This window comes from Rhinolophus sinicus, chromosome 18, assembly GCF_057876585.1.
Source record: "Rhinolophus sinicus isolate RSI-liver-muscle chromosome 18, RSI-T2T, whole genome shotgun sequence".
NCBI classification, from domain to species: Eukaryota; Metazoa; Chordata; class Mammalia; order Chiroptera; family Rhinolophidae; genus Rhinolophus; species Rhinolophus sinicus.
The window spans coordinates 100,030,813-100,056,197 of record NC_142518.1 but is presented as its reverse complement, the minus strand read 5'-3'; the positions used below and the strand labels follow the sequence as shown (position 1 = coordinate 100,056,197).

The following is a 25,385-nucleotide window of genomic DNA, read 5'->3' as shown; positions in this document are numbered from 1 at the left end:
AAACCTATTAAATGTTCCATGAGGCTAAAACACCTAGTTCTGATAATTCATTCTCCATGTTCCCTAATTTATATTACATTTCCCTTAGACTTTGATAATTTCCCAGAAATATTCCCATTGCCATCTAGCCGAGAAAAGCCAATCTGCATGCTATTGAGTCCTGTGCAGCATTTGTAGAGATGCATGGTTTTAGACAGCAAAGCTATAAACGAGGGTCCCAATGTTAAATGTTAAAGAGTTTCCCACCTTTTAAGAATGCCTCCTGGGCTGATGGCCAAGCTATGACCTCAAGAGGAAGTCACCTTTAATTACCCTTGAAAACTCTTTTGGTACTAAGGATGAAAAGCGTTCATACTGACTGGTTCTTCACTGTTTTGCAAAATGCTGTGTTACTATTGCGATATTAAAGTATCCCAGACATTCTTTTATGCATACACTCCTATTTGAAAAAAAAATTAGTCAAGTGTAACTAGAGGGTTTTACTGTAATCATATAACAGACATTAGTACATGACGATCAGTAATAAAACATTCCCATAAATTGTATGTCTCAATCAGTATTTGGGGAAGGAATTAGAGGATGTATGTAAGCTGCTGTGTTTTCCAAAGTACCTCAGCAAAATGGATCCATTGGGTGTTATTGAAAGGAAGTTCGTGATTAGCTGCTAACGAGCCTCACTCAACTTTTCCCCCATTTATTTTTAACATCTTCTCCAGATCAAAATCAGAGAAAAAATTGTTTGGGGTCCAGTGTTCACATGCTTTTCCTGAAAAGGAAAAAAAAATAGACGATTCATTTGCTGTGCCTTATAAGCAGTGATAGGCCAACTGCATCAAGATTACACTGTATGTAGTCATTTTAGGATATAGGTGTATATATATGTATATGTGTGTATATTCATATACATACACAGAGACACATGCACAGATATGCATATATGTATGTAAATCAAGGCTTCCTTTTTTACTATGTAGCTTTAAATCATGTAGTAGGTTTTATTTTTCAATTCCTATATATGCATAGCTTCTGCCTTTCGTTGTTTTATAACTCTGACTGATATGCATGGCGTTTCTGTGTACTCATGATGTTGTAAGACCTTTCAAGAGTATGGCTTGATAACCAGAATCTGTTTAGGCAGAATGAAATAATGAAAGGTAAGTCAGTTGACGGTAAGTATTAACCATAACAGGAAGCATACAAATGAGAAGTATCTCAAAAGAAAGAAATAGGAAGTCTGTGGGGCTTGAGTCTACCCCCCATGCTAAGTGTGACCGGAGGCCAGGGAGCTAAGAAACTAGCTTATCTTCCCAATTGGGGATATTGTAGGGCATAAGTCATAAAGAAACAAGAATGTTTAATGAGTAAGATGATCATTAAAGTGGAAGTCTAGCCATGCAAATTTTTTCCCCTACAGCCAAGCAATTTTCTTAGCATTCATTACTTAACTAATTATTTTAAATGAGTGGAACAAGGGTACAAGTTGTTTTTTTTTCAACTATCACTTTTTCACTTCCTTAATATGTATTCGTGGTATTGTGTTTATATTTTCCTTAATTTTTAGTATTTTTAATCATAGTTTTCTCATTTAGTTCAATTTGATTGGTTTTATATTTTAATTCTGACATGGTAACCAAGATCATCATAAAACAGATCAGTTCACCTTTTACCCAGATAATCTATTTCTAAAAACGTATGTTGGATATTATGCATTTAAGATGGCTTCAGGTAGATTTATTACAGTGGTAAATGTCAGTCCAATAAAATCTCATCATGAGCAAATCAGCCATTGTAAATTATGTATTTCCCCCTGAAAAGGAAAAAGGTGATAGACATTTCATGGCAGCAGTTTTACTGTATCTGCTCCAGTGAGGGCTATTTTAAGAGAATGGGCAGCGTTCCCCTCAAACCTACTGGAGTGTTTGTTACCAGTTCAACATGTTAAGTTTTTCCAATCTACATTAAGATATACTTTTATTAATTACTCCTTTTGAGAAATTGACCTTAGCCAACCTGATGAAGTAGGATTGCCTCAATGTCCTTTTCAGCAAACCCTGAGTGCCAATAATATGTACATGACTCTGAGAAAATGGTCCCTTCAAGGTAGAGGAGTTTGTTTTTATGTAGACAATAGTGAACAAACAAGAAACAAAGGCCCTTGTTATGTATTAAAAGCATCTTTAAAACTCTGATGAAAAGAGATTTTAGGTATTTTATGTATATATTTCTATACATATATATACATACATATATATATATATATATATATATATATATATATATTACTTTTAGATATACAAATGAAATCGATTGTTTTTTTCTCATATTTAGAATATTTTCATCCTCATCAAAATATCTGAAGTCCATGAAGAAGTACTCCACGTTTAGGGAAATAAAGGCAGACAGGAAAATACTGATTCTGTCCAAGCTCACCTCTAATATAATTTCTTTGCATTTCTATCTAGAAAGACTCTCCCTTTAGACAGACTTTAACCCAACCCAGTTTATGATCTATCTTGAATGTCTGAAGAAAAGATTGCACTAGTATTACCAGCCACTCTCTGCATTCGCTGCTCTCTAATTTTTTGTTTTAGAGCAGTGATTGTTTTTCAATCAGGCTTCATAGAAATTTCTGGTACATAGTGAGTAATTCATGTTCTACTATATGGTTATTCAATAATAGATAATCCCAGGCATGGATTACTGATATTCTTTGCTTCTCTTTCTCCTACTGCTATCTGATATTTGGAATTTAAACATTCTGTTGCTCATTAAAACCCACATCAGAGAGTGGTTGAGACATACAGTGAAAATCAAATCAATCAGTCTCTCTCCACTTGTTACAAGCTGCACTAAGAGAACTAAGGAGGTTCAGAATACTGTGAAAAATTAAGTTCTACAAACAATTCTGAATTTCATTTATCATTCTCTGTCATCTATTAGTATGCCTAAACTAGGATTCCCACGTATACTGGTGGTCTATTTGTCTAGTGGTACGCAGTGGTATGGCTTTTAAACCAAACCCATATGAAGGTTTGGGTTTGGTTTCATTTGGTTGACATCTCAGAATTGTTACACTATGAGCTCTTATATAATGGGATTGTAATATATTACTTTCCAAAAATATAACATTATCATGTTTTCACCATACAGATTGCTATCAATCCACAAATGCGTGTTAACCACCTGCTGTGATGCGAGGAAGGCATCATCAACAGAAATATATATACATGACATGCTCAAAGGTCTCAGGCTTCTTTCTTGTGCATTGCATTGTCAAATATAGCATGAGATCTTGGCTTGCAATCTGCAATTACTTCCCTTTACCTCACATAACAGAAGGGCACAGCTTCTAATACGAGTATTAAATGAAATGCCATCAGTGGCATGTGGTAGGAACACTTGTATTTTGAACTGTACAGTATGTTCTAGCTTCTCTTTGGTAACACCCTGATTTTAAGAGAAAGATACAGTTGTAGGCTCACCACGGAATGTTTCGTGGTTCCTTAATGTTCTTCATCCATATGACCCCACCTACTACAGCAGAATCTATAGGCAGCAAGATAAGAGAGCTCAGAAAAACTCTTCTTACTCACGGGCTGACTCTTTTCCGTTCTTGTTCACAGAAATGATAGCAGACCAAGTTATCATCCTCAATAAACTTACACACCAAGGCAGAAATCAACATTGGTCTAGGACTCTTGAGAGAAAGGTGCACATACTATTTTCTAAAGATGTGTGTGGCAAGCACTATGTTTTAAAAATGTACTGTTTTATTTTTATTCATGGTGTAGGAGGGAGTAGACAGCTGGTAGGGGGAGGACACCCACTGGTTTTCTCCAGTGAGTGGTGTGTGATTGTGAGAAGAGCCTGGGTGTAAGTTTCACGCAGTCAAACCTTCAAATGGAGAACTGAAGGCCTCTTGGGCACCAGCTGGCTGCCCACTTACAACTATTTTGCAAAAATAATAGTAATTAAATTACATAAATAAACCTATCAGGTTCATTATTTTTATTCCTATAAGCACTGCTCCTGGAGACTAAAAGCTAGGACCCCTCTCAACCCTACCTTGGAAAGTGTTGGTTCTTTAAGAAATACTCGAGGAACATAAGAGCACAATATGCCTTTTTCTTTCAAGGCCTGGATTTATTTTTGGGTTGTTGCATTGGAAATAATACAGATAATTTAGATGAGGGAATTGGACTAGTGTCTTATCTAAGATTCTAGGAATCTCCCCCCAACTGGTGGATCATAACTGTCTCTGTGAATTTGAGCAGTTATCTTGGGAGCAGTTTAAAATCTTAGTTTGTTGAGGATGAAGCTGTTTAGACAAATAGACCAATTCCTGGAACTGGATCTCTCCAGAAGCATTAAGAGTCCCTACCTCTTAACACTATGCAAACCATGGAATTGTCTTCCATTTTCTCCAGGGTATTTGAGAATATGCCCCAGGTATAGCCCCAGTTACCTAACTGCCACTATGAATATCCTAAAATGTAGACGAGGCCCTATGTGTACAGTATGTTTATAAATATATGCCTCTTCTCTCCAAGCACACATTACTTTTTTTGGAGGAGCTACTGGAAACATTGAAAGCTGTGGAATTCAGAATACAACATTGTTTTCACATTCTTTTTGATTTCAGCTCTGTTTAACCTTATCCCTGTGGGTCTTCGAGTGGTGGCTATTCAAGGAGTCCAAACGAAGCTGTACTTGGCAATGAACAGCGAGGGATACCTATACACCTCGGTAAGCCTCTCACTGTGTTCATGTTTTGACTGTTGTAGTTTTCATCTGATATGCATAAAATATGCTACATATGTGTTATCATGGCAGAATTCTGTGAGGCAAGAAAGTGTTGTTGATGGCAGTATCTCATTGGAAAGGACAAATTAACTTCCAGTGAAAATTATATCTATTACTAATTGATCTTTTGAAGCTAATATTTTTGGTGTGAAGTCGAAGTTCCACTAAACACTTTTGCATACAGTGGCATTCGGGTTATGATATCATGTGGCATCTAATATAATGATCTGTCTTGCTTTGCTGCTGTGGGAAAGCCATTTCTATAATTCAGTTCAACATATATTTATCCATGTTTATTCCTAAAGATATTAATGACACCTCTTTCTTAGATCACCTCTAGGATATAAAGAACGGTTCTAAAAGGTTTCTTTTATCTTCAATTCAGTTAGGTCAAGTTTGCTGCCTCTACTTTAAATTCTGTTTTTCCACCAAACTCTCCTTACATACAAATTCCTGCTTGCCTTTTTCTTATGAGTTTGTAATGAACAGAGTAAAAAATGGAACTTTTCCCAAGAAATTTATTAACAAGGTAGATAACAATTCAACATTGGAAAAAATGGGGCCAAATTAGTCTTTAAATTTTTTATTTAACATTTAAAAATAGAAATGGTACAGTACCAGGATTAGGATTTCATTCTTATCAGCAGATCTAGTTACAGACTACAGGAGACCACCTTGATATATGAATATTTTTAATCTTTGTTATGAATTTCGTGTCTTTTGAGGAAAGGATAGAATGTTAGAAACCGAGAAAACTGCTTGCTACATTTCCTACTACATAGCCTTGAAGGAGGCTTATTACCGCAACTGTAGAAATCTATTCCTCAAACTGCAAAAGTGGTTACCTTTAACCACTCTTGCTCTCTCCTATTCCCTGAGTTTGTTTCAAAGCCAGGTGTGTAGAAAGACTCTTGGTGGACATGGAGGAAAGCATATCATAACCCTGTTTTGCAGAGGTGGGAAAAGAGTAAGACTGCAAAGGGCCCGTTCCTTCGGTAAACAGGGTAGTCCGTTTCATATCACAATAAAGGATTAATTATCAACATAGTCCTCAAACCCTGGTCACTATCAGCATTCCTCTCAGGCCATTTCAACTGTCTTGCTGTTTAATAAATGTAGGGGTTTTATTCTTCTTACAAATTTTCGTTTGTATTTGGACTTATTGCAAACTTCATGAAATCTGTCACTTTATTAATACATTGCCATTATTATAAACAATAGAAAGGGGGATTTGCTTTTCAGATTTGTGCATCAAGGTAAGATCATTTAATAATGAAGGATTCTAATTAACCTCATTCAGATCAACAGACTACCTCAACAGGACCAGATACAAAGGTAGGTTTTTAATCTTTTTTTTTTTTTTAAAAAAAGACTGCTCTCTGAAACTACTATGCAGGCATGGGAAGGAAATTGAATATACTGGGCATACTTTTGAGAGGGTACATACCAGGTGGCATAAGAAATAATTTCACACTGAGTTATTACCGTTGTGGGGCCATGATGACAATAGTTGACTTTTTTTTTTAATCTTGCTACAATACAATTTAAGAAAATGGAAATAATATTTAAGTTAGAAAAAGTCATTTAAGTTAGGTAATAGGTTTCCCCAGTCAAGAAAATGAGGGCATTCAGTATTACCTTTAGGGTATTAAAAATTCGTAGCCTACCATTCAAGTTGACCATTATTCCAGCAAACTGATAAGTGTCAATGTGAGCTCATTTCTAAAGAGGGCTTCCCAGGGCATCAAAATTGTAGCTTGATGGAGTTCCTTTCTATGTTGGGCAGGCCGATAGTCAGCAAATGTGGGACACTTTGCATGCATTTTCTATTAAGGAAAAGGAACCTTCAGTAAGCACTTCCTATTAAGGAAAAGAAACTGTCTTTTTGTCAAGGAGGAAAGATGTCTGATTGATAATGGAGTTCCTGTAGAGAACAAGTATCCAAATTAGTGTGCCCAGGAAAGAATCAATCTTCTTCAGGATACATTTTTCAGTATTTCCCATTCCTCCTATTAATCATGATTTGGAGTCCTTCACCATGTTGATCACCATCCTCTGTAGGCGCTCCATTTTGTTATCTTATGTACAGTGTGGTGCCCAGACTCTCTTATGATCTAGTCTGTCTTAATGACTTCAGTGACTTGTGTTGCTATGACCAAAAAGCTAAATGAATGTCATGCTTCATTTGGAAGAGAAAGGATCACTCTTCCCTTCCATATAAAACCATGGCACTTCTGCTACTGAAATACTGTCTGTGGTTTTGTCAGCTGCCATTAAGCAAAGAGAAAATAGGATTGGACAATGACCTAAGGAGGAAGCAGAATAAGAAAAGGAAGTAGGGGCTACCGATGTGGGCAACTAAAAAAATTGTCAGAAAGTTACTGAAAGTAATCTTGGTGAGGGATGACGAAGGTCTGCCTTAAAGCATTCGCAATGGCAAAGGCTAAACAGAGATGGATTCACGAGATATTTTAGAGGTAAATTTGGTGGCTGATTGGATTTGGAGGGAAAGCTGGACCACCATGGATGGTTGAATATGTATGGCTGCCACTGGCTGCAACCATACACGTAGAGATGCTTGCTTTTTTTGTTTTGTTTTTAATTTGCACAGTAGTCAATTAGGGACCCTGAGAGAGAGGGAGAATTCTACGTTTGGCAATTGGAATGATGGTGAAGCTATTATCCGAGATGAAGAATAAAGGGAAAGGGGAAGAATTGAGGAACCAAGATACCCAAGTACAGCTTGCAATATATTTGAAAATACGAACCTATAGACTGAGAAAGAGACGTGAGCTAGAGCTAAAAGGTGGGAGTCATCCCATGTAAGTGGTGGTTGATGCCACGAGAATAGTGGAGAGAATATGTAGCATAAAAGAGAATTTTCAAATGATATTAGGGAATACCAACAGGGAGGTGGCCGGCATTAGCAGAACTAATTGTGGCAGATATCATGGTATTGCGAAAGCTAAGTGGAGAGACAATTTTCAGAATAGTCAGCAATGTCAAATGCTTCGGAGAAAACAAATAAAACAAGAATGAGGAATATACCATAGGAAGGTCTGCAGTGATTTTGACAAAAGCACTCTAAGTGGAGCAGTGGAGACAGAAGCCAGACTAATGGCTTAAGGAGTGAATGAGAAGAGAGCAAGTAGAGGCAGTAGGCAGAGAATTTCTAAAGCAAGGAGAGAGAGAGAAGGGTGGGTGGGTGGGGGGCACAGGATTGAAGAAGGGTTTGCAGATCCTTTGGTTAAGACACTTGAATACACTTGTTAGCTGAAGGAAAGGAGCCAGTAGAGAAAGGAATTAAAGACATAGGAAGTAGGATCCTTTATGGAGTTTGGCAATTGAATATAAGTGAAAAGATTAGATTCCCTTTGAAACGAAGCGTCTCTGCTACAAAAGGAGGCAAAGAAATGAGGACAGATGCAGAGGTAGGTGTAGTAAGTCTGCAGGTGATGGATGAGGAAATTGAAGGATTTCCAGCTGGATGACCTGTATTTTCCCACTGAAACAGAATGAGAGACCATATGCTGAAAATCAGAGGCATAGGGATGGCATAGGTGAAGGTTTGGAATAGTTGTTTTGGGAAAGGAGAAAGGAAACAGTCTAATGACCAGGGGTGGGTAAACTGTGGCCCATGGGCCAAATCAGGCCTACCACCTGTTTTTGTAAATAAAGTTTTATTGGAACACAGTCACCCCCATTAATGTATGTATTGTTTCTAGCTGCTTTTGTGCTGTTACTGCAGAATTTAATAGTTGTAACAGAGCCCTTTTGGCCCGCAACCCTAGATTATTTACCATCTTGCCCTTGACCAAAAAAATGTTTGCTGATCCCTAGTGAGACAATGGTTCTCACCCTTGTTAACTACCTATTAGAATCACCTGGGGACCTTTAAAAACATTCCATTCTCTGTGTCACACCCAAACCAATTGTATCAAAATATCGGAGGGTGGGATCTGTGCATGAATATTTCCTAAAGCTACCCAGCTGATGCTAATGTCGTGACGCCTGGGTTGAAAACTGGTGGTCTAGGACTAAGAAAAATGATTGTCGAATAGCCCTGAGAACCCTGCAGTGAAGCCAGAAACCATGCTGATCATATTTTTCTGCCTTTGCAAACAAATTGCCTTTACATTTCTGAAGGACTATTTCTTGAAGTGAAGGAAAGTGCTGATCCTTGGAGGAGCTTTCTTATTTTATTTCCTTTTCTTTTTTCTATCTTCTTTTGCATTTTTGCTTCTACATCCCTTAATTTCTCTTAAATTCAATTTTACACTTTTACCATATCTTCCCCCCTTTTGTCCATTAAATCAAGAAGTAATACCTCCATGTTGTTATCACTACAGAGATAGCAATTTACTCTCTGTGATTAATCTCGGGATTCTTGTACTGCACCCTCCCCCCTCCTTTTTTTCTTGTTGCCATGGGGGACAGACTTGATGTAGGCTCAAGTGGCAGTGAGAAACCATCTGTGACACAGAGAATCATAATTAGCCATTATTTCATAACACATATACTTTTGTCCATGATAGAACTAAGTCTTTCTGGAACTGTAAGGAAATTATTATTCATTGTGCATAGAGAACTTTGTTCATACCTTTGGGTTTTCTTCACCAATAATAATGAGTTGTACACATGCTTTTGAGAGTTTCTCAAAACTTAATAGTATAAATATTTAATAGTATAGAGCTAGTTGTAATATCTCTTTCAACTGTTTGAAACAAATGAACAATTAACTATAGAAAATCAAGAGTCTTAAATGTGAAGATATTATTAATGTTCTAGTATCTATTTTAATAGAGGAGGTAATAACAGATGTTAGAAACAGGATAATAAAAACTCAAAGCTAAACCAAAGGCATTTTCTTTTGATTTTGGAATGTTCCAGAACTCAGAAGCAGCATTTTTACCTGCCTGATTACTTGCCTTTCATCAACACTAGTTTTCAATATCCAGAGTACACAGCGTTGCTTGGGTTGTTGTTGGGGTTCGGGGAGCCAAAATGTGTAGACCGGTAGAAATCCTTGGTCAAGTAAACCTTTTCCATTCGTGTAGAGGACTTACAGGAATGATTTTACTACCATGTTTTATGGTCCTGGGACTACCACAGTAAACTAGACGCAAGACCAGAAAGCAGGTCTCTCTGATTGTCAGCTCGATGCCATGGGAATAAGGCAGTGTGTATTACTGATCCCAGGGCCCCAGTCAGACTTGGGGACAGACTTTCCTTCTCCACTGGATTATCTGCACATACCTTAACTTACCAGGTTTCTTTTCCCATCATAATCGTTAATTTTGATGATCCACTCAAAATCTTGTCTGATTTTCCACTATGTAGTTCTTGTTTTTCTTTTGCAACTAGTCAATAATCCACTGGGAGACACTTTGAATAAATATCCTGCTCCTAAGAGCCCACTTTTTAGCATTAGATTTCCAGGAACCCCAAACCTATTTTAAAAAATAAGATAATTAGTCGATAAATTGAGAAATGACCACGGATTCTTACATATGCCATATAAGTTTACCGATAAATTCAGGTTGAGAAAAATTAGCATGTTTTTCCCAAAGTGAACAAAGATCATGGAAACTAGGACCCAGCAGCAAAGGCTTTTCTGGGTTCAGCATAAGTCACTGTGCTTAAATACCATTATTTAATGGAAGGTTAGTTTATATTGTCCAGGTGAATTAAAATTGCTCCTGATGTATGTTTTAATTTCGTACTAAGGGTGGAGTGTTCGTTTATGTTAAGATGCCGCAGATGTTCAGTACGTTTAGTTATCAACTGCGAGCTTACTCTTTTGCAGATTTGTTTAGTTGCTCTGATTTCAATGTGTGGCAATTTAAAAGCTAATTTTCAGTGATACAACTTCACAGCTGTAGCCCATATTCTAATATAGAAAGGATGTTAAAGTTTAGAGGAACTCATCGATCAATTCAGAGTGATGAATGTACTCTCAGCAAACATTTGTAGCATGTAAAATGTTGTGTCAAATCTGTGTATCAGCAAGTTCATATAATTTAACTTCTAGGGTTTTTATCATAGACGCTTACACATATAATAGAATTAAATGGAGTGTGCTGGCTTAAATATTACATCTCTTTAGGGAAGTGGCATTGACTCAATTATAAGAGGAAAAGATTTAAAATGAACATGAGCACTGTCATATCCAATATAGAAGAAAATGATCATTATCACATCAAAATTGATTTCATAGATGGACTTTGCATATAGCCAGTAGCCATCATGTTTAATACCCCTTCAGTCTAAACTGAAAATGCCCATCAAAATGTTTACCCTATAGCCACTGAAAACAAAAAAGTTTGTTAGATGTAGGCACCAAAATTGGGAACCGAAGTTTTCAAATTTGAAATTCTGATTACAACGTTAACTTATTTGTATACTTCAGTTCATTCAAAAATTGCTGAACTTGATTCATTTAATATCAAATTAGAAAAGTGTTCACTACAAAAACTTACCCAAACTTTCGTCTAGTGGGTTGTAAGGATGGTTATACACTTACGTGTTTCTGAGTGCTATTAAAAATGGAAAATGGAGAAAATGAAATTATTTCACAGAAAGAAAAGCAGAGAAAACAAGCATGTTTTATTTCCTAATGTATGACTCTGCTAACTCAAGGAGCTAAAATTTATGTTTTAAGGAGGCTTTCGGTTATTGTGTTGGTGCTGTTGAGTTAGAAGTCATTAAAATTATTGTTCTGAAAAGTATACCAAAGTAGCTGTGTTCATCTTAGATATTCCTTCAGAATACCAATGCATCAGCATAATTTTCAAACCCAAAATTCATTTCCCAAGTCACAAATTATTTCACGTATTTAGTTCTCTTTGCAGTTTATGGAAGTTTCATTCAAATGTGAAAGAAAATCTAGCTTGGCATTATTTGAATATGAAATCAGATAAATCTGGTTGGTTTTACCTTCAAAGTCAAGTGCCTTCTCTTTATGGTTTCCATAAAAAATAATAATCGTAATAACCACAAATGGCAAATTATTCAGAGTGAAGGTTTAGTTTCAGGGGAGAAGAATGACTAAGGATGGCACTTTCTCAGAAATCAAGGAGACAATAGCGGTTGTAGCTAAATAGCAAAAGATTGGCTCTGTAGAACGTTTTTGAGGCCAAGTTGAAAAATAATCCAAATGAGAGGTCATGGAGCACATATTTAAAAGAGTGTCTCATGGCTTTAACTCAGAAGCTAAATTGATATTTGTAGGAAAAAAGCCAGTCTCTTGGAACTAAAGAATAAAATAATTGGCAGGAACGATGAAGAAGAAAGTCAGCAAATAAAGCCAGATGTAAGGAGGTAATGCACAAACACACGCACACGCATGTGTGGACACAATACCAGCACACATACAAGTACATGAAAGACAAACGGAAGAAAACAATCTTATATTCATTGCTCTGTTGCTATTATGGGATGAGTTATTTTGGAATTCCTAGAATAATTCTGTTTTAAATACATACTCTACACTAAACATGTAATGCCTTTGGAGCTTGCTCTAGCGACATATTTGGTAATGCTTAATACTTTATAAAACAGAGCAAACAAGACTTTTTAGCTATATTTCATGTAATTATCCAGTGAATCGCACGTCTTGGTACAGATACTGTTTTTATTCCCTGCCTTCTTGTTTGTATAATTTTAATCCACAGTGTGATTTAAAAAAAACACAGCCCATCAAGACTTTTTTTATTGCCCTTCTTTCTATTAAAGTTGTGTTTTAAAATAGTTTACCTAACAAATCCTATACTCATTAAGTAGTACTGATTTGATTTTTTCCACCTGCCCCCCTTAGTTTTAAAGCAATACCCAGCAAAATTTACCTTTTTAATAAATACTTATTAAAATAATAAAGATGTGTGTTATAATAAAGGCAAATTATATTATTTCTGTCAGGCCTTTTGAATATTTAAAATAAGTTAAAGAGCCCACTTATTACCTTTCATGGATCCTCTCAAGTGTTAATATTTTAAGGTTATATGGGAAAGTGAATTACTGATACACAAGGAAAAAATTGAAGGCAACAGCACTAGTTTCAGTGGTTATGCTGCTTAAAGGAAATTGTGACTTCTGAACAGAGAAACTTTAAATGAAAGCATTTCTCTGATCATTATAATAGCTGGAACCGAGGTTAATAACTGGCAAGCCCCTAACGAATACATTTAATATGTTTTGCCCAGGCTGAATGTGTGAATAGATAACACATCTGTGCTAACGTTCTGATTAAGTTATTCATCAGATACTCTGATGCTAACTGCTTTTGACAGTCCTGGAAGTGAAACTACTGGGAAAGCCTCAACTGATTTCTTGGATGGATTTTGCGTATAGCCAGTAGCCATAATATATAACATACCCTTCCATAAGGGCCTCAGATGTGTATAGGAATTCTGGCCCAGCATATAACAGAAGTAGCCAAAATTAGAGATGATGTCCATTTTTACCCGAGGGGAAAAAAAATTCTTATAGAGATCCGGAAAGGTCAAATGTAAATAACCAACCCCAAGATGCAGGAACGTAGACGGCTATAATGCAGAGGATGAAAAATGCTTACCAGAGGGAGGGGATGAATACTTTCTTAATACTTTCATAATTGACAATGAGACACCAGAAGATGACAAGGATAGCTTTCCGAAATGAGATTCCAACAGGTAAAACTCCATTGTATGTAGCAAATAATATAACAAAAAAGCCTGTGCATAACAAATCCTTCGCTATCATCTGACCGCAAAAGCAACAAGGCTACAACAATGCAAGTGTTTTGTTATTGGTCTGATTAAAGAATTCTCACAAATATTGTATAAAATATTCCCTGGTCCCTTCCCAGATCATCACAGTGATTCACTGTAATGCAAGTGTTAATGAAAGAGCCTCTTTGCCGGCTACTTGCACTGAAGAAGATCGAGGTGTAGAGCCTAGGGTAGACTTGAAGCTGAGTGCTTCTACACTGTATCATAACCCTTAAAGGAGAAATTTCCTGAAAACTCCCTCCCTTCCTCTAGAAAGCCCAGTCACACATGTGAACTCCCAGAGAAACTGAGGCACGAAAGGGTCCAGGAGCTTTGTCAACCAATTGATGACCAGGTATCTGTGAAACGTCCACAAGTTAGTAGGCACCCCACACAGTGGTCACATTGATCTATACTGACAGAGGCTGGAGTTTACAGTATATATCAGGAGATTTATCCTACGTTCAGAGCCCTAATTGTTAATAGTTGATCTACTACAGGAAGGATTGGCATAAACGGTTTCTCCCTAACTTCTGAGGCCTTGCAATGCTATTTTTAGTCCAGAACTCACCATAAGAGAATTGCACATAGGGAAACAATTTGAATGTCCTTAGGGATGGCGGTGGGTGAGGATGCATCATTATGGAAATAATACCAGTTGTATTAAACAATATATATTGGATGTTTAGCATCACTGTCTTCAGCAGATCACATTAAGACCATGTTTACATGTCATGGGAAGGTAAAATTGAATACAGTGGAAAAGTGGTTTTCAGTTATATCAAGAAAGCATGTAAACTGAAGAGCTTTAAGAGTTTTATAAATATATGACTCAAAAAAAAAATCTCCCACCTGTGTTGTATAGGTGGATTGCAGTAGATTTTACCAACCAAAGCTTGAAGGTATATCTGAGTCTACCTTACATGTTAGGACAATGACACAGGGATATCTTATCTTCCATTGTTCTACCATTTCATGCTGCGGCAGTAGGCCTAGCAAAGAGAAACAGTGCTGGCCCACAGACAGATCCAACTTCTTAAAACTATAATATGCAGGAAATATTAACACCTGATATTTTGAGGAATACCAAATGCTCATTTCTCTGGAATGTAATTATCGTTTTCTGCCAGTGACTCTCGTGGCTGCTGGGAAAAGGAGCAAGGTTTTGACCCTTACTATCTCCTCTTGCTCTGAGATCCCTGTTACTCATGTACCACTTCTCTCTGATTAGATGGGTGGTTAGATGAATGGTTAACACTAGAGACAGTAAGTGCATGAAAAGCACATTTATTAAAGCTGTGTATGACATTTACATTCCTAATGTCCTTACCAGCAAGGGAAGCTACCTAGCCAACTCATCATGTTTCTTTGTACTCCTCTGTTCCTAAACAGAATGATAAAATGTTCTGCTTCCAGTAGGGCTAGCAATAAATCAAAGCACTTGTATGTCACAAGAGTATTTGAATCTACCAATTCTGAAATTTCACATAAGATTAACTGCTAGCGTCTTTGATCTAGTCTTGAGACTTTATTTAAACCAGTAATTAACCTTGAGAATAGCAGTCAACGGAACCACGATGGCTGGTTTTGCTCAGTGCTTTTCTTTGCTCTGGACCTTGGCCTGATTTCTGTCCACCTCGAGGACCTGTAGAGCAGCATTTTATTTTACGTGGTTTGGAAGTTCTTTTAGTATGTCTTCTCTCCAGATTTTGAGGTAGAGGCTTTTTTCCCCACTCCATAATTTCATCCTTTTATTCACCACCCCTCATCAACAGCTGCTATCTTGAACCTCTGAAGGCTTGGTGAGATTAGTGGAGTTTCGGCATCAGGGGAGGTGTTTTGTTTTGTTTGCTTTTCAACATCTGTAACACATTTTGGTGATGTTCATCTATTTGCAAGAACCACTCATGGTTCTTGCTGTTGGAGAGGGAAGGGCTCTGCCTCTCGGGGCACGCACCTGGAGGTGAACAAAGAGTGGCAGGTGTGTTGCCACAAGCTGCCTGGACGGTCGTGCTATTTTTGTAATTATGTACCATCAAAGCTTTCAAAAGATGCAATCAAACAGGTGAGGAATAATAATAGTAAAGAAATACAAGAATTCCACATGTTTCTGAAACACTTCTCGACTAGATCTCTTTCAGACCCAGTTACCTTTCTTTTTGACAGTTGGGCCACCCCAGTCATGGTGGTTTCCGGGAGCCAAAATGGAAATGAAGTACACTTTCTTCCCCACAGTTATTAGCACTCTCTGAATTTCTGACTAGCCTCTAAGTGCTAAGCTCTGCCCTCAGGGTTCAACAGTGTGGGAGCACCTGACCCAGGCACCTCACAATCCCTGTTCCCACTTTAGTAGCAAACATATGCCGTAAAACAGCAGGCATTCAATGCATCAGTAGAGGAGATTATATGATGGCGGGTATTTTCAAATAAGTTTACCATCATTGTTTTTTCACCCCATTTGTGCCAATATTCATATCAGTAGCTATGCAAACAGGTTTTAAATGGTTTGATTACACACCTAAAAGGTCTGGTTTTCCTATTGTTTTATTTAGCATTTTCTGTCAGAATATTTGACAAAGATTTTTATGGTAAATATAGAGGCATTTGGATAATGGTCTTTTCATATGCTCAATCTTCCATGTTGGAGGGGGAAGTTCTTGCCATTTTTTCAGAATTATTGTGAACTTCTTTGGTTTAAAAAATTGGAACCATAATGAGATTTGATTGGTGCTTTGGTCGGTTATTGTCCTGGTTAAATGCTGATATAAAAAAGCATGCTGAAAGAAGATTGATAATTAGTTGGTTTGGATTTTTACTTTGCTTTAACCACCCATGCTTACTTAAGTGTTTTTTATTATCATTATTTCCTGAAGTATTGTTACACATCATTGAATGGTGACTTAGGTCAATCTTTGAGAGGCTTTACAAACGTGCATTCTAGCCTTTGCCTATGTATAACTAACTAATTCCCGATATAGGTGTCAATTTATTTGAGTTGCTCCTTGAATATGACATAATTTTCTTAGCTGACACTACATAGATTTTATCAAATCCAAAATTCAGGAATCCAAGAATTTCAACCAAGATATCAATGTGATTTGTATAGCGCTAAAAGCATATTAAGATTTCTCTAAATGAAATGTGTCATAAAACTATGAGATATCAGTCCAATGACTTACTGAATAAATAGCATCTATTAGTGGTTAAACCCTGCTTTTTATATGGCTCAGCACTCCTCAACCTGAGGGATCTCAAACTTCACATAGTATTTTTAAGTCAGGGGAAATAGGGCCTGCTGTGTAAAAACCTGGAAAGTATCATCAGCAAATTGCTCATTTCTGGCACATTAGTTAATAACTTCACAAATTGTTCACCATGTTCCCATTTCACTTTTATAAGCACAACAACACTTTCTTTTTCTCAATGTTACCAACTTTTAATTTCTTAATCAATCAATGACTATTTCATAGGTTGTAAATTAGCATATGGGTTCACCCAACCAAGTGGCTACACTGAATTTTCAAACAGTTGTTGAAGCATTAGGGAAGCAACTGAAACTGTCCAGTATCCCCTTTGCATAAACAATGTATTTTCTCTTAGAATTTAAGATTAAACTTTGTTCTTAAAAGTTAGCAGTTCTTAGTTCTTAAAACACGTTAAAAAACAATCGTCTTTTTCAGGGGGGAGTTTAAGTACAAGAGTAATAGAGAAAATTTGTCTTTTTTATGAGACTTTATTAAACCTTTCTTTGCTGTTATTGTTACCACCCAACCTATTACCATTTCATTGTGAACCAGCATTGAGGAAATTTGTCTTTCAGGAAGCCACATACAGAGCTCTACTATACCAGAACCCATGATGGGTCAAAGTTCATGGGGCACCCTTGAACAAATGTCCTTTCTCTGTATAGGAGGATCCCATTTGAGAGAATTTAGTTTGTGTCATGCCAAAAAAACCTTTGCTATAAAAAGAGCTTTCATTCTCAGTTTGTCCTGTGTCTAGGACTCTTTAAGGGTAGGATTCTAGCGATAGCCCAATATAATAATAAAATCAAAATACATAATATTATCCTGGTGATTTATTCTTTCAGAGCCCTATTGCTACATCACCTTGCATCACAGTATGTGTACTTGACAAGTGGTCAAGAAAAACTACTATATTTGGATTACTATTTTGTACTGCTGAATTAAAGGCAAAGTCAAAATAGGTGTATTTTGTAACAACAAACAAAAAACCAGCAGCTTGGAATTCATCATTTTGTCCATTGACATTTTTTTATTATGGCCTAGAGTCACACTGAAAGGGTTCTTCATTCTAGAAGTTGTAGGTATGTACATAATCTTTATATGTGAGGCAGTGCTGGCCAAGAAACATTAAGTGGCTTTCTTGCAAGATATATGAATTTATTTTTAGTTGTTTCATGAGTCTCAGTCTTTTGCACAATTCTAGAATCACGACCTCTGATATGATCTTGTGGCAGATTCATATAGTTTTTCTTGCTGTTATGATATCAACAGTCATCCCCAAGGCAATTATGTACCTTCAGTGGTCATTTTACTTAATTCAAGGGAAAATTGTTCCTCTATAGACAGCTTTATTGTTTCTCCTGGTGGTTGCTCCAAGAAGCTTTCTTACCAACTCAATTTTAATTCCTGCTTTTAATTGCAATTTTCTTTTATAAGAATACCTAGTAGTTTGTTTTCCCTTTAGGTGTGACATTCTGAATTCAAAGGAGATGGGATGTCTTGTTTGTTTTTGCTTTATTGTTTGTTTTGTCTACAGTAATTCCCTTCTCTCCTGAATTGCTCATGGAAGGATTCACTGCCTTCACATTTTTATTTAGCAAAAGTGCCATGATAGAAGCTGGATTACACATCCTGACAGCCATACTCTATTTGGCTTCATTAAGTCAGTTGTAACTATAGAAATTCAGGAAGTACCTGATAATATCAGATTATTTTCTTGTAATGTTATGACCTTATAAAAGCCCGTGTAAGCATCGCAGTGCCTTACTTTGTGTTCTCAAAGCACAATGTGTGTACTGTTTTTATGTACCTCTTTCATTCCTCAGATGTTTCTTGTGTATAACTCTGGTATCTCCAAACCATACTTTTAAGAACGGTGCCCTCTCCTTCTTTGATATTTCCCACCGTACCAAATTCATTACTAAATACCTGGTAGACACTCTATGAACATTTACTAAATAGATGATACAAGAAAATTTGACCATGTAAGAGGCCAAAGATTGAGAGAAATTAAATGATTTCTCTCCTCTACATAATAAGAGATGACCGCATCAAGAATCATGCAGTTTAATAAGGAACCATTTAGAGATCCAAATTTCATGTGTGTTTCTGTGTGTGCATATACACACGTCTCTCTGCCTCTTCGTCATGAAGGTTTATGTGTATACCAAGTCTTTGTCGCCATTGCAAAACAGAGTGAATAGAATACCATTTGATTAACTATGCCTGTTTTTAATACATGAGAAACATTGGTTGAACAAGTAATAATGTCACAATTGCCCCGGTGGGCACAAGTTCTGATCTAGAAATGTAGCATCTAAGGCCTATTCAAATGAATTATGAACTTGAGCAGCTCCCTTCCTTTGTCAGGATCTCAATTACCTAAAATATTAAATGAGAGTATTAAATTTGATTCCTTTGCCCCTCTGGAATCTATTTTGCAAGCCATAAATACCTCAATTTTGCATCCATCATTAAATTCTTAATCAAATCCAATGCAATGGGGTTAAGTGGCACGCAGACAAGCGCTCCTCAGTACTGGTTGGCCAGGGGAACATCTTTGAAATAGATGGGTTATACCTGAGGAAAAGAGCAGTTATTTTCTACTCATGATCAAAACAGTGGACATGGGTTTCTAATGCATCTTTCATGAAAACATTTTACTTTTCTCTGCCTTTGATTATCTGGTTTACTTATATAACAGTAACATTAGGATTCCACTGGGGACATAATTGGGTTTAACCAATAAAGGATGACAGTTTGTGTCTTCTAATTGCCTCCACTTAATGGTTCTGCTCTTCATCCCGCTGAACTATGGAAAATGTCCCATTTCAATGGTCTGTGTCTCATATAATAAATGAATGTGTGAACAGTGTCAAAATATGGCAATTTGCTGTGTGTAAAGGCTGGGAGACAGCTTTTGAAAATGGTAAGGTACATACCTAGATATTTCTAAAAGGAAGCAATTCTCATTTGTGCTTAGAAATATGCTTTAATGGTGCACTTAGTTATTATATTATCTAAGAAGGGCTTCACTTACTTCCTCTGTTTTCTTGCCCCACTGGTGATAACCCAGGAAACAAATCAAGTGGACTTCAAGCTCATATCTTATTACCCCATTTTGTGCTGGTTTGTTTAGTTTCCTCCATAGTACAGTCTTTCCAAACATTTGTTATTTCTCTTTTCATGCAATTTGAATTAATGTGGATAATTGTGGTAGTTAGAGGCTTTACTTTCACAGTTGGTAATTATCCATTCTACAGTTTTATTTCAAACCCAGTAAAACAGTATTAGAAAAGTTGGTATTTTTCAGAAGGGATCTATCTCTGGGCAACAAAATATACAAGATTTGACAAATATATAATCATAGGTCAAATTAAAACAAATTTACCTCCTGAGTTACCTTAGTTATGGAAAAAAAAATTTACCCTAGTTCTGTACTATGTTAACAGGTTTTATTAGTGTTACTGCAAAATAGCAGCAAACTTCTGATATATTCGTGAGAATTTTCTCTCTCCTATGAATTTATTAAGTCATGATTCCCTAGAATTTATATTACTTTTGCTGGCAAGAAAACATGCTTGACATTTCTTCGGAGGGATTGTTAGCAGATAAAACACCCAAGCTTTGGTGGTCTGAAGGGAGAGGAAGGGCAAATGGTGCAGGTTTGACTTAGTTTTGCTTATCTATTCCTTTATATTTCATTTCATCGAAAATCAAAAATGCTGGCATTTGGAATTTCTGAAAATAAACCCAAGGAGTTCTGTCCTGTTCCCTCATAAAAGAGCCAGGAAAAGCTGTTTCATAGTTTATAGTCTCCTTTCATCCATCCCCAAGTGGTAGCAAAATTAAAAACTTTTAGAGGGTATAGAATCTGTCATAAAATTCCCAGTTATGCACAAATTGTTTCATTTTAGAGAAACACAATAAGATGAATGTTCCCAGCTTCCTCCTTTGAAAATATATTTGAAGATGGAGATGTGCATAATTCTGTCAAGAACTATGAGGATTCTGAGTACATTGAACTAGTAGGACGGTGCTGAGGAGTTTATGGCACAGCCTTCTACTGCTGGCAGTTTTTTCCTCTCTTAGGGAGACAGCCCATCTCAGTGGTTCAACCGTTAGGTGCACTGTAAATATGCCTCAGACATGGCAAGGACTGACATTTTCTATCTCATAGAATATGTATAGAACAGTATGGGAAGGAATTACAGTGGTAGCCACAAACAGCCTTATTTTCCATGTTCATAGGGTCACAGAATATAAGGGACTAGGGGAACCCACCTCTGAGACCCAATACAGGCGTTGTAAGCATGCACACCCTCCCCTATCACTTGCCAGCTGTGTGGCCTGGGACAAGTTATCTTGCATTTCTGACCTTCAGATTCCTCATCTAAAAGATGAGGTATTACATATTCCTGGGATTCAGTGAGATTACATATGTGAATCGTCTGGCACATGTAGGTGTTCAATAAATGTTTGTATCCCCATCACGGTGCTTGAATGAACATTGGACTAAAACAGCCTTCTACATAACAAAAATTTTGGAAAGGTTTCTTGAGGCCCGTGCAGTTGTGTAGTCTAAAATTTAATTTTAACTTACAAGGGTGGCTTATGGAAAAGCAGTTCGTTTTTAAAAGTTTTGTTAAGAAACATTTTTATAAAGAAAAACATCTCTTGAGGGTGTTTTGTTGTGCTGTTTTACTTGGTTGAGTGTACTTCTTTGTACATTATAGGCTGAAAGCTCTTCTAAGTTAAATGAACTGAGGAATAGCAGTGGGAAAACCCCCACGAAAAAGCACTACACTCATGTAAGTTCATCTATAAGTCTAGGATCATTTCAGAGCTAAGACTTTCCATAGCTCACCTACCTTGCATTGAAAACCTACGGTCCGTAGCTCGCCATTAAATAAATGTAAGTCTCTACCAGGGGGAAAAAACCTATGGTCCAGGGGGAAAGAAACCTATGGTCCATTCATGAATTGGGCATCATGAGGGTCTCACAGTCATAGCTTTCTTCTTTCTAGCTTTCTTGTGGACCAGACATACTAGGTGTGAATGCCATTTGCCACGTCAGAAGGGAACAAAGAGCGCATGGAAGCTACTAAAAGAAAAATTGCCATGACTGAATCTAACAGCTGAGGTGTCCATTTCAAGGGATAATTTATTTGGAACACTGCTTTATTTCCTAAGATATCATCCCATAGTTCATCAGCATCCATGCTATTCCGTTTTGCAGAGATGTTCGATCAGTGTGTGATTATAACAGGCAGTGCATCACATAGAGAAATATGAAAAGCTCTCTGGGAAAGGATCGACTACACTTGAAGGAAGAACTAGTTTTAACTATTAATCGTACTCCCAGCCTTTTAAATTTCTGATTGGCCAGTTGATCGGAAATAATTTATAGCTTTGCGAATCCCTTATAAGGAAATCTTAACAGTCTCCACCAACGTGATCTACTTGAATTCAGATAATTTACCCTTTTCCCTTTATGGCCTTATAGATTGGGAGACACGCTCAGATAAGGCTTCTGAATTCAGTGAGACATGATGAAGAAAACATGTATTCATGAAAATAAATGATTAGTAAACATTTAATTGGGTTTTCCAAGTGTAGTAATCCCATCCGTGTTTTTATCATGTCTTTAAACCCAAAATGACCCCCATAAACTAGCCTATTCCTAGTTCCAGCTCACCCTGTTTTTTGTTTTGTTTTTTGTTTTGTTGTTGTTTTGTTTTTCAGGCTACCAGGTTAACAGACCTCTTTTCAGCTTTCTTTTTTATGTCTTTTTCTGTCGTGTCTAATCTTTGGTCACCACCCAGTACCTCTCTACTAAGCCATTTTACTACAGATTGAAGATATTTCTATTCATTCAAAAGAAGTATTTCTCCTCTAAAGGAAAACCCTTAATAGTAATGATGCCTTAGCAACCAGCAGGTATTTTCTCCATGATTTAACTGGAGCCTGAATTACTGCAAAATGCAAAGAGCGACAGGGTACGACAACAAAGCCTCTTGGAGGTCTCAAGCCCCATCTCTTGGCTCTCATTCCCTATAGAAAAAGCACATACCCCCAAATATTCAAAATGGTTGTTACCACATGGTAGAGTCATATGTGATTCTTATTTTTGTGCCTTTGTCAAAGTTTCTACAATTAATTTTGTTGCATTGCCTTTAGAAACAATAAAAAAGTGAAACAATGGACTCTTTAGACAGTGTTGAACTTGCCTCAGCCTCCCATTCCCCTTTGTGTGTAGATTTAATATGACATTGTTACTAAGGTGCATATTAGATGATCAGAATTCCCTCACTGTGCAAAAGGGAGTAAAACTAATAGTAAAAATAAATAAATATAAAAATCACAAGAATTTTCCTTTCACAGAATTGTTGCATGTGATGTACAATGTAGAGTTAAAAATATAGCAAATGACTGTTATGGTTTTTTAAGATTTTCATAAAAATCATAAATAGTTGAAATTTAAGAAACATTTGGATTTTATGTATCCTTTGTCTTAGAATTGGAGTAAATCCCATTTCTTGGACTAGGTGACCAGTTCAAAAAGTATATATGCATATCTAATTAACATTTCTGTGTGGAGCTATTCACAATACTTGAGCTCTGCTTTTGCATCATACAAAGTCTAGCTTGCTTCCTTGGGGGAAAAAAAGGGCATGAGAGAGTATCCATAGCATTAACAAACTTGTAGCAGCAGAAGGTAGCAAGTAGCAAATTGATACGAACAGTGAACTGATTACTTGGGAAAGTGGCAAGAATTAGGGGTGCTCTTCAAAACCATACCATACGAACTCCCAAATGTTTGTCGTTCACTAGTGTATGATTATTATTCTCTCCAACACCACTATCCATTACCCCTTGACAATCTCCTAGTTCATTGTCACACCCTCCAACGTTATTCTTGCTATAAATCTTGATGATTTCAGTATCCATATAGGTGATTCTCAAGTGCTCTGATCTCTCAGTTCCTTGAACTTTCCTTCTCCAATGATCTTGTCCATCTAATCTCAGCCACCCACTCTTAGGGAAAACTTTAGACTGTCATTAAAGTAGCCTTGGCCCCCACCAACTCAATTTCAAGCATCCCACTCTTTGACCTTCTACCTTTACAGTTCATTCCTTGTAGTCCCCAGACTCTAACAATTTCTTGATCCCACTAGGAAAACTGGACGTGTATGCTTCCTCTAAAACCTTTTCACAATTTCTCAACCCACCTCATCCCACCCCTTCTATTTCCTCATTTATCTCCTTCCCCAGCTTGGGTGACACAACCCATCATGATAATCACTCTTTCATACACCATAGATTTAATTCAGTTTTCTTTCTCTCTCCCATTTTAATGGCCTGGCGACACCCCAACCCTAGTTAAATTCACATCTATGCCAATTCAGCATGTGTACTAATGCTGCTGGAGGAAAACGCTGTCCTGTTGACTGGTTCGCTTTAAATTAATGACCACTGGTGGACCATCATCAGTGCTGCCCGATAAGCCTACTATACAAATGAGTTGCTGACTTTACTTTGTATTCTCATCTATAATATGGGGATAATAACAGAAACCTGTGTCATACAATTGAGAGCTTGAAATATGTTGGTACATATAAAGCCCATAAAACAGTGCCTAGTACATAGTAAGTGCTTAATTTCTCCTCTTCCCCCACCTCCTTTTCCTTATTAGTATTATTAGAACTTCCTTAGTTGAATTACTTTTATACCAACCTAGTTGATTATTTCATACCTTCTTCTCCTGAAATTCTGTATGTCTCCTCCCCCTCCTCAGGCTTGTTTCACAGAGAAAATAGAAAGTCAGAACAAAATTTCCTGTACTTCTACCATCATATCTACTTACTTACTTAGATCAGTGCCCACATACTCTGCATTTTTTTCAGTTGTTATGGATCACTTTTCCTTGCTCCTGTAGAAAGCCACCCCTTACAGTTTTGGACTGGATTCAACCCCATACCCTTACCCAAGATTATCACTCCAGAAATTCTTCCCCCCTCCCTCCAATGTCATCAAATTTCCCTCTCTAACATGTAATCCTCATCGGCATACAAACATGCTCTTATTTTTCCCATTTAAATAAAAAAATCTCCCTTTATTGTACATCCCTCACCAGCTACCAATCCATTTATTGGTTTCCTATTACAACAAAACCACTCAAAGAATTGTATACTCATCTTCACCTTATCTCCTCCCATTCTCTCTTAAATCTATTTCAGTCAGACTTTTTCCCCCTCATTATTCCACCCAACTACTCTTCTCAAAGTCACCAGTTACCTCCATATTTTCAAATTGAGTGTCCAGTCAACAATCTTCCTCTTATTTGACCTAACAGTGGTGGTTGATGCACTTCACCATCCCTTCCTCCTGAAAACACTTTCTTCTGTTGGCTTCCAGGACACCACACTTTCTTGGTTCCCCTCCTCCGTTGCTGACTGGTTCTCCTAAGTCTCCCTCGCTTGTTCTTATGTTCCTCACCTTCAGATTTTGGTGGGTCCCAGAGCTCAGTTCTTAGACCTATTCTTTGCTCTATATTCACTTTCTTGATGTACCACACTCATGACTTCAA

At 37.0% G+C, this 25,385-nt stretch overlaps 1 protein-coding gene across 8 annotated transcripts in view; it reads left to right on the top strand.

Annotated features, from left to right (window-relative positions):
* FGF13 (fibroblast growth factor 13) overlaps positions 1 to 25,385 on the top strand; it is a 515,410-nt gene that overhangs the window by 447,633 nt on the left and 42,392 nt on the right. For all 8 annotated transcript variants that reach the window (XM_019750480.3, XM_019750478.3, XM_088794799.1 and 5 more), the window contains one exon: positions 4,643 to 4,746. In XM_019750480.3, the coding sequence (XP_019606039.1) occupies positions 4,643 to 4,746 (104 nt within the window). The remainder of the gene's footprint in view (positions 1 to 4,642; positions 4,747 to 25,385) is intronic.